General features: G+C 53.8%; 5 protein-coding genes across 8 annotated transcripts; all 5 read right to left on the bottom strand.

The window, feature by feature from the left end:
* Window positions 1–418: 418 nt before the first annotated feature.
* On the bottom strand, window positions 419–763 carry KVP18_001152 (uncharacterized protein; the record flags this gene model as incomplete). The annotated part of the gene is made up of 2 exons (XM_067950876.1): window positions 419–612; window positions 727–763. 2 exons carry the CDS (start codon window positions 761–763, stop codon window positions 419–421), a joined length of 231 nt encoding a protein of 76 aa, XP_067814146.1.
* A 501-nt stretch (window positions 764–1,264) lies between these two features.
* KVP18_001154 (uncharacterized protein) lies at window positions 1,265–5,055 on the bottom strand (the record flags this gene model as incomplete). 3 transcript variants are annotated; one of them, XM_067950879.1, is made up of 3 exons in its annotated part: window positions 1,265–2,634; window positions 2,663–3,796; window positions 3,828–5,055. In XM_067950879.1, the coding sequence occupies 3 exons, from the start codon at window positions 5,053–5,055 to the stop codon at window positions 1,265–1,267; spliced, it is 3,732 nt and encodes a 1,243-aa protein (XP_067814149.1). The 3 variants fall into 3 exon arrangements, with proteins under 3 accessions (XP_067814149.1, XP_067814151.1, XP_067814150.1); XM_067950880.1 differs by having other exon boundaries at window positions 2,613–3,796; window positions 3,930–5,055; XM_067950881.1 differs by lacking the exons at window positions 2,663–3,796; window positions 3,828–5,055 and having other exon boundaries at window positions 1,265–2,527.
* A 130-nt stretch (window positions 5,056–5,185) lies between these two features.
* KVP18_001155 (uncharacterized protein) lies at window positions 5,186–6,130 on the bottom strand (the record flags this gene model as incomplete). The annotated part of the gene is made up of 1 exon (XM_067950882.1): window positions 5,186–6,130. The coding sequence occupies one exon, from the start codon at window positions 6,128–6,130 to the stop codon at window positions 5,186–5,188; it is 945 nt and encodes a 314-aa protein (XP_067814152.1).
* A 186-nt stretch (window positions 6,131–6,316) lies between these two features.
* On the bottom strand, window positions 6,317–7,037 carry KVP18_005105 (uncharacterized protein; the record flags this gene model as incomplete). The annotated part of the gene is made up of 5 exons (XM_067949461.1): window positions 6,317–6,599; window positions 6,638–6,714; window positions 6,743–6,830; window positions 6,857–6,990; window positions 7,017–7,037. 5 exons carry the CDS (start codon window positions 7,035–7,037, stop codon window positions 6,317–6,319), a joined length of 603 nt encoding a protein of 200 aa, XP_067814153.1.
* Window positions 7,038–7,091: 54 nt separating this feature from the next.
* Window positions 7,092–8,254, bottom strand: KVP18_001153 (uncharacterized protein; the record flags this gene model as incomplete). Of its 2 annotated transcripts, none has more annotated exons than XM_067950878.1 (1): window positions 7,092–8,254. In XM_067950878.1, a coding segment is annotated over one exon (1,163 nt), but the record flags the coding sequence as incomplete, so codon positions are not given. The 2 variants fall into 2 exon arrangements, with proteins under 2 accessions (XP_067814148.1, XP_067814147.1); XM_067950877.1 differs by having other exon boundaries at window positions 7,092–8,012.
* Window positions 8,255–8,596: the final 342 nt, after the last annotated feature.

The raw sequence follows: 8,596 nt of genomic DNA, 5'->3' as shown, positions 1-8,596 counted from the left end.
CGACGGTTTCCAACCGATCAAGAGACCAGTGCTGTGGTTCTCACCGTTCCCGTCTTCTGGAACTCCAGAGTGGCTGGCAAGTGTGTCTCTGGATCAGGCTCTTAGGAAGGACGTCCTGCTGCAAACAGACAAGGACGTCCTACTGCAAACAGACAAGGACGTCCTACTGCAAACAGACAAAGAGAAGGCCGAAAGAAAGGCGCAGCAGGCCGTGCGTTCGTTTATGTTTAAGGAGTTCCCAGTCCCTTAAGAGTGGCTCTCGCTGGTGCTGGCCAACCCAGAGGCTCCCAGATTCAACCGCCAACGAGGCACCTGCGAGTTGGCTGCGTCACGCATCTGTGAAGCACATCCGGCGAATGCTGCTGCGCATCGCTGAGTTCGCAGTTGGAGCCGGAGGTCACCTTCATTTTCCAAGCTTCTAGTGCGCGTACGCCTTACTGACGCTGCCGGTCAAGCACACGTCGTTCAAGTATGTGAGATCCGCGTTGCTTTGGTTCGCGCGGACGAAGAGGTAGAAAGATGTTATGTTTCGGAATTTAGTACCGAGAAGAGTGGCCTGGTGGGTGAGTGAGTCCATGACAAAGGTTTGAAGTGGCTCCAGATCCTCCACGTCTGCGAAATCCAGAGCTGAGAATTAATGTCAGCGCTGAATTAGAAAATAAGCCAATAAATAATAAATACATAATCTTAGAAAATAAACCAATAAATAATTATAACATAAAACACCTAAGATAAATCGGACTAAAGTAAATCCCATTACCATCCTTGTTAGCGAAACACTGGACTTCTGAGGGAGCGGCCACACTAACGTCTGAAACATCCGGCGGCGAATCTGCAGTGACGACGATCTGGTGGCGACGTGCGTCTCGCCTCACCTCTGAGACTGTGACAGGAACTCCGAACGTAAATTTGAGAAGCAGCTGCTCGTCAGTGTCCGAGAGCAGGCATACAGAGTCTTGAATCTGTGAAGGAAAGGAAGGAGCCTCACGTCTATCAAATCTTCCAGCGAGGAGTACGCTTCGCTTGCATTCAGTACCACGCACTGACTCCGAACAATTGCAGACGATTGAAGAAGATTGACATTGGTGGGCGCGGCCTCAGGAGCCTTTCGGTGGTTGCGCATCAGGCTGGTGTTAGTGCTGGTGGTGTCAATGTTCATTCCGAAAATTGCCAAATATCACACTAATCATTCGTTTATTTATCCTATTTATTAAATAATTTGTGGGCGAAACCGTTTGGACTAGTTGGTTCACTCAATATTGGCTCAGAGACGCTTCAGCTGCAGCCCTAGGCACCTCACCCCTACCTCAGCGATCTCGCATAATGGGCATACCGTGTGGCTGTACTTCAGTGCGAGATGGGCTCCGCAGTAAGGACACACTGCTGCTTCACCAGGTAACTGCTTCAGGTCCTGCGCGCACACCACAGACGTCTCTGGCGAGATATGAACCACGCACACGTCCGATGCGTTAACAGCATTGTTCTCGACGCGACCCAGAACTTGACGTGCTCCAGCAACCGCCTTGTTTGCCTGATCAGTCAAACCAGGAACGGACTGGAAGTCTCCGTTGATGATGGCCTTGCAAATCTCAGCACAGGTCCTAAAGGCCTTCTCCTTGAATAGTTCACCTAGAGCCCTCTGAAGCACAAGCAACCGATGAGCAGGCAGCAAGTCGAGCGAGACAGCCAACGTGATGAGCTCCAGACGGCGAGTACCCTGGGCTGACTTGATCGCCCGTTCAAGCAGAAACTGCAGCTTGTATGCCGCCACCCGCTTCAAAGCGGTGAGGAAGAAGTCCTCCTCGTCAGCAACAGCCAATGTGAACGCCTGAAGAGTCGTCGTCGCAGTTGCCAATCCAGCATCAGTATTGCGTGTTTGGAATAACTTGTAAATGGTCGAGAGCTGGCGCTCGAAGTACGCAGGACCAAAGGGCAAAAGAGGTTCCGGTTGGAAGCGCTTAGACCCACCACTCAGAATAGGGTACTCGAGCGATTCACTCATGGGAGATCCGGGTAGGTAAGCGCAAGTCGAGAACACAAGTTGCTTAGCTAGGTCTCGTAAGGGTTCGGCGTTGACAAGTCCGACTCGATGCTGTAGTAGGTTCAAGGCGCCCCTAAAGTCGCCGAGAAGAACGAGGTCTGCGGGCATCTTAGACCCGCTGTCGAACATGCGTTGCAGTGCGCTAGGAAGGCGGGCATTCGGCACTGTCTTCGCAGGAGGCTTGTCGTCATCAAGCGGCACGGTGAGATCATCGTCCCAGGCGGAGAGATCCATGTGGTTCCAGGCAGCGGCGAAATCTGTAGGCGGAGCAGTCTCTTGCAGGCTGGAGGGAGGCGCCACCTGCGCTGGAAGCGACGTCACCCCCTCAGATTGCTGCATTGCTAGGTCAAAGGACGACAGTGGGTGCACCTCGCTTATACCGGGCCAGTTTGAGGCAGAGGAAGGCTTCACAGGCGCAACGAAGGCTCGGTTCGGCATCTCGAGCGGTTGATTGTGCTCCACATCGGGAGTAACGGCGTCTAGCATTGCCTTGTCTACGCAGTCTGTGGGCAGTCCGTTACTCAGGCGAATAGCCGCCGCAAGCGCGGAATGGCCCAAGGAACTCACCACTTCAGCTCGGGCGGAAGGCTCGTCTGTGTGATGGCTTCTCTGCGCACTTACTGTTCAGCAGGCTTGAGGTGAAGATGCCTAGGGGGTCGTCGAGCTTCTTGAACAACTGCTGCAGCCGGCCAAGTTTTTCAGTGTGGCCGCTCATGACATACATGAGCATCAGATCGTTGAAGGACCGAGCCTTCTGAAAAGATGCCTCAGCCATTTCAAAGTTGCCAAGGGTGAGGGCGTCGAGACCCAGCTTGTGCCAGAATGATTTCTCATCCAGTTCAATCGCGCACGCCTCAGCAACTTTCAAGTTGCCGATCTCCAGCGCCAAGTGGAACTTAGTCGTACAGTCCTCTACGAACATGAGTGCCACATCCGCATGACCAGATTGCTTTAAATGAGCGACTAAGGAGTTGCCGCAGAGACGCCCGTTACGAATGAACAGCGCCACCTTATCAAAGCGCTTCTCTCGTAGAGCTGCCTTCAGCTGAGGTTCCACGGTGCCTACAAGTTGCCTTGCGAAGACAGGGGCCTCTCGTGATATCGCATGGAGGAATCCTTTCTCGACTCGCAGCATGTAGACTGCCGCTTCCTTCACCGCTTGCAATATGCCCGTAAGATCACCTTCCAATAGGTACTTCAGATGGTCCAGCGTGCAGAAGTATAAGCAACTCGAGGTTTCGTCGAAGCAAATGGACTTGATGCGGAGAGTCTCATGGTGGGTTCCCAGTACCTTCACCGTGTCCCCCACGACGCTGCCAAGAATGACATGGTGACGACTCATGGCTCCAAAGTGGATTCCATCAAGAGCCCATTTCACCTCCTTCACCCCACCGTACGGAGCGGAAATAGAGCTCAGGCATCGTGCCGTCGCGACGTCGAACAAGTGCAAAGTCGCGTCATCCTCTTCGAGCAGCAGGAGTCGGCCAGAACCCGCTGGGAATATCTTGCTGACCGGCAAAGATATTTCTACGCGTTTGACGGCCTCGAGGACAGTTGAGACAACGGAGAGAGTGGTACTGGACGTCAGCATCGCCAAACGCTGACGGTTGAGGAAAGCAGCAGCCAGTGCCTCTGACCTGTAAGTTTTGAACATCTGCTGGAAGCCGCCAGCGTTGTTGCTGACTACGATGTCATGGTAGGTCGGGCCCGAATCCTCGCCAGTGGGGTGATGGGTCACAAGTACCTGGATGTCGGCTGAAATGACGTGATGCAAGAACGTACTCACAAGTCTTAAAGACCTCCAATAAAAGTAAAAAAACAAATGCTCCTGGCTCCGATAAGGAACACAAATAGCATAACACACAAATGAAGTAGAGGATATTCTTACCCGAGTTCGGTCCGTTGTATGGGTTGATCTGGCACGAGGTGATGCACTGGGTGTAGGGTTTGGTGATCTGGACGATCTGTTGCTCCAGTTGGGAGTGAATGTCGCGAATCGTAAGCCACTCTTCCTTCACAACGAACAGCCGCGTATCGTGAGCAGGAATTGCATGGGGAATCCGCTCTCTTTCCAACTTGAACACCACCATGCCCGTGTCATGTCCTACGGCGATAACGTCACTGTTGGGCTTCACGGCGAGAACCCAGAAACGGTCATGTTCACGCCTGTAGGAATGTAACATGGTTCTTTTGTTGATGTCCCAAATACGGATGGTTTTGTCCTCCGAGTTGGATATCAGCAGCTCCTTCGTGGGGTGAAACGCAACGCAAGACACGTTGTTGAAGTGACCTCGGAAGCTCCACACATTCCACCACTTAGCACCTGAATAGCGCCAAAGCCGGACGACCCGGTCGTCTGACGCCGAAGCGATCAGGGGCAAAGTGGGGTGGAAGCAAGCCCAATTGACGCCCCTATCGTGGTCCTCGATAACGAACCGACAAACGGCATCAGAAGTGCCAAAAAGGTCCACAGGCGCTCCGCTGTTCCCTGATCGCGAGTCGTTCTTCTCTCTCAACCCCTCGATGTCCCAGACCCTAACGGTTTGATCTAGCGAAGCCGTGAGCAGGATGTCTTGGCTTGGGTGAAACTGAGCACACATAACGTAGTGATTGTGTCCCGCGAGGATGGAAATGCAGTTGCGGTTCTGCCAATTCCAAATACGCACGGTCTGATCGTCAGACGCCGAAAGCAACCAGGGGTTTTCATGATGGAACTGCACTGTGCGGATGTAGTCCAAGTGGCCCAGCAAGGCGAATTGCATTTGACGAGTGCGGTAAGACCAAACGATGACTTTGAAGTCGTCACCTCCACTGGCGAAAATGGGTTGCGAGCCGTGGAAGTCAACTCCTCTTACTGGCCCTTCATGACCTTCGAATTTATCGAAAAGAGCACCTAGGTGGTAATCCCAAAGCTGGATTGCCCCATTGTGAAGAGAGACCAGAACCCAGGGGTGCTGAGGGTGGAAGGCGAGGCCTTTCACGCGAAAACTCCGGGTCTCGCACTTCAGCAGCATTTTGCCCAATTTACAATTAGTCAACAGGTGAGAAAGCCTACCTCTGAGACCTTCAGAAGGGGAGCAGAGGTTCTCGTCGAAGTGTTGCAGCCTCAAAGTGCACAAAGATGTGCCGTAGTTCACAAAGACATCATTGAGAGTTTGCGGAATCACTCACATGAACCTTCTGACACTCCTTACGTTCAGCCTGTGAGAGGAGGGCGCCATCCAATTCCGTTCCCTCCACCAGACGCTGCAGCTGCTCGTTAGATTCGTCGACAGACGACGCTTGTAACATGCTGGCCTTAAACAAGGCGCTGGGAACGAAGTCGAAGGGGTTGTCAAGAGCCCGTTTCGAGCACACGCTCACTAGTCGCGAGTTGATCGCACCCAACGATTGTGCTGCGGAAACCAAACGCGCCAGCAGCGCCTGCCGCTTCTCCCATTCTTCTTGGAGCGCGGAAAGAGTCTCGTCGTCCACAGAAGTTGTCAGAGACCTCAGTATGCTGACAGGGTCAAACTCCTCCAGGTACGTCTCTTTCCCGTCCTCCAAAAGCCACACCCCTGGGGCCACGCGGCTAACTGGACATCCAGGGGGAAAGTCGTTCCGTGATAGATTAAGTGTGTGCACCGGAACCGGCAACAGCTTACGGAGCACAGGCACAAACGGTTGTAGCGAGACGCATCCCGCACAACCTGCCATCTCGGACACAAGCAGGAACGGCCTCGAGATTTCTCGAAAGGAGTCGTGACTCAACCCACCTTCGTCGAGTGTTGCTTCGGTCCGAGGTTGGAAGAAATCGATGACCGTCGTCATGTCCAGCTTGTCAGTGCCACTGGGAAGCGGCAGTCGTTGTCGTCGCATACCTTTGAACAACCAGACGGCCTCCTGTGCTGACTCGTGGTAAAACAGCCGAGGAGCGGGTTCACCCAGACCCCTAAGCAGCTCCAACAGGCCAGGACTGGCCTCGGCCAGTGACTCTCTGGAATCAGCATACACCACTATGAAGTTATCGGACTCGTGGAATAGCTTGTCGGTGATGTCAGGCAGCTGCCCGGTCCACGCGTGCAAGAGCTTCACCTCGTCAAGCGTCATTTTCGGTTTCTGGAAGTGGGGCAGTTTGTTTGAGAACCAACGTTGGGGAATGCCGGCGTGGTGGTGACAGCGAAAGCGAAGTCCTCTGCTCAGAGCTTCGAGCATACACGACGAATTTCGTCGTTTCCATTTGCATCTATGAAAGAGTCGTGTTATTGTCACAGGGGCAACGAGTTCATCTGTCCTTCAAGCCTGATAAGCCACTTTGTGGTGCAGAGAAGCGTACTGCTCTGACGGCAGCACATGGTAGTCGTACTGCTTCGCAGGGTTTGGCGTCTGGCTGTAAGTCTGGACCTCGTAGGCGACATATTCGTCAGGCTTCGCACAGCAGCTGCCACAGTCCATGACACTACCAGGGACGAGTAAGGCCAGTACCACGAACACCTTCAGTAGGAGTTCTATCAGCGCCACAAGGCAGACGATTGAGTGGAAGTGGTGGGTGAAGTCCTCCACAGACTGCCACGCGTTACTGAACCATTTGGAAGCTGTTCTTGAAAGCCCTCTCACTCACGCCAATACAGCAAGAAAAATATGTCCTGTGCTAACGAGATTACGATGAAACCGAGCAGCACCCTCTGCTGGCGCTAGATGAGGAGGGGCACACGGACTCACGAATCGCTTCGATACGAGCTGCATCCTCTGGTGGTGTACGTCGTTGTACTGCCATTCGTGCAGCATCTGGTCTTGGCGATACTGAGCGCTGTGTGGGGGCTCCCTGAAGCTCACGATGCCAACGCGTCGTCCGGAATGTGGAAAAAGACCCACCAGATGAATAGGAACAGCGGGAGGTTGTAGTCTGCGCGTGACAGACAGCTTATGGCAGCCAGCCCAGCAATGGACAGGAAGACTGCTTCAATTGCCTATCTCAACGGACCCCTGGCCTCACCTTAGTGGAGAAGACGGCCATAATTAGACATTTCAGACAAGAATGACTCACAGGACATCAAAAAACAGCTGGCGTCTAGACCTTGAGGAAGCCACTTTTCACCAAAAAGCGAATAGCCATCAGAAGCTTCGTCTCATACTCGCAAACGTCATCCTTCACCAGCCTATAAATCAACGGAGGACGCATGTGGATGTCGAGGTTGGCTTGGTGTCGCAGGTCTAAATACCGATAGTACGCAGCCAAGTCGTGAGACTGTTTGCAGTCTGCGCCGAATTTGCAGTCCTTTTTGGACAGGACGCGCTCGCAGATTTTAAACGGCTCCCGAAGGAGGTAGTGGGGAATGCTCCTCTTTCCTTGCATAACGGCGGCTTTGTTGAGGTAGCTCTCCAGAAGGCCCTGCATTCTCTGTCGTCTGGCTGGCACCGGCATGTTGTTGTTTGGGACCGTCTCAAAAACGTTGTCGTGGATTTCCCGTTCTCGGCGGAGAACGCCTGACATCGACGGAATGAACGCTGAAGATCCACGAATGTTGAGTCCATGCGCCGTCCCTGCTCCTTTTTTCAGCATGGACTCAAACATGGGTAGGGGTCCAGCACCTTTTTCCTTTTTCTTCGAACCAGGAAAACGCGCTCGTCGCCGCGCGATCCATTCGTTGACAACCTCCGGGTCATCAGGTAGCCTGCCTTGCCGGTCTCGCACATGCTTCATCGCGTGGAATATCATATATCGAGCAGGTGCAGTAAAGCTACAGCCTTCTTCGTCGCAAGGAACATGCTCGGCCTCGATGTGGGCCTCCAGCCCTCGTTCCGAGTGGAAGCTCCGGGAGCAGACATTGCAGTGGTGTTCCTCATCGACATTAGGCGGTTGAGCGGCGGTGGCGCGGTTTAGGAACGGATTGTGTGAGCGGGAACCAAAGGTTGGTGGAGTCATCGGAGGATGCGAGCCGGAGGATGCATCTCGAATGTTGGTGGGGTCTCTGGAGGTCACAACAGGCATGCGGCGAGAGGCAGCAGGAGGATAGATCTGACGCGGATCAGGAGACGCCAACACGGCCGGCCCCAGGATTGTCGGTGCACACGCAGCAGGAGGATATATCTGACGCGGATCAGGAGACGCCAACACGGCCGGCCCCAGGATTGTCGGTACACACGCCTGCTCTGTCGAATAGGTCTGACTTGTCGGAACAGTGTAGAGGGAAGGCACAAAGCGGCGTTCTGCCAGCTGCCGACGCGGCTCAACTGGCTCGCGGGCATACGTCCGAGGCTGGGGTCGTGAATGTTGGTACTGTGGCACGGATGGTCGCTGAGGAGGAGGTGGAGGGACATCAGACGACCACTCGTTGCTCCAAGGAGGGCGGCCGTCTAAGGGTCTATAGGGTCTGGGGTAGGGCTCGCTCCTGTTTGGCCTGGACATCAAACTTGGTGACCGTGAGTATGAGTGGATGAGCCTAGAAAATACCGATTTTCCAGCAAAGGCGATGGTGAGTGTTCATCCTTAGAACTAACCCTCTAACATCTTCCAGGGCCGCAACACACGCATCCAACAATGGATCAACTACCGTGTCCGCGTAACGCTGAATG

Source organism: the organism of the source record quoted next (assembly GCF_019968955.1).
Source record: "MAG: Porospora cf. gigantea A chromosome Unknown PgA_NODE_1015_length_8596_cov_308.216, whole genome shotgun sequence".
Classification (NCBI taxonomy): Eukaryota; Apicomplexa; class Conoidasida; order Eugregarinorida; family Porosporidae; genus Porospora; species Porospora cf. gigantea A.
This window is presented reverse-complemented; position numbering and strand designations above follow the sequence as displayed.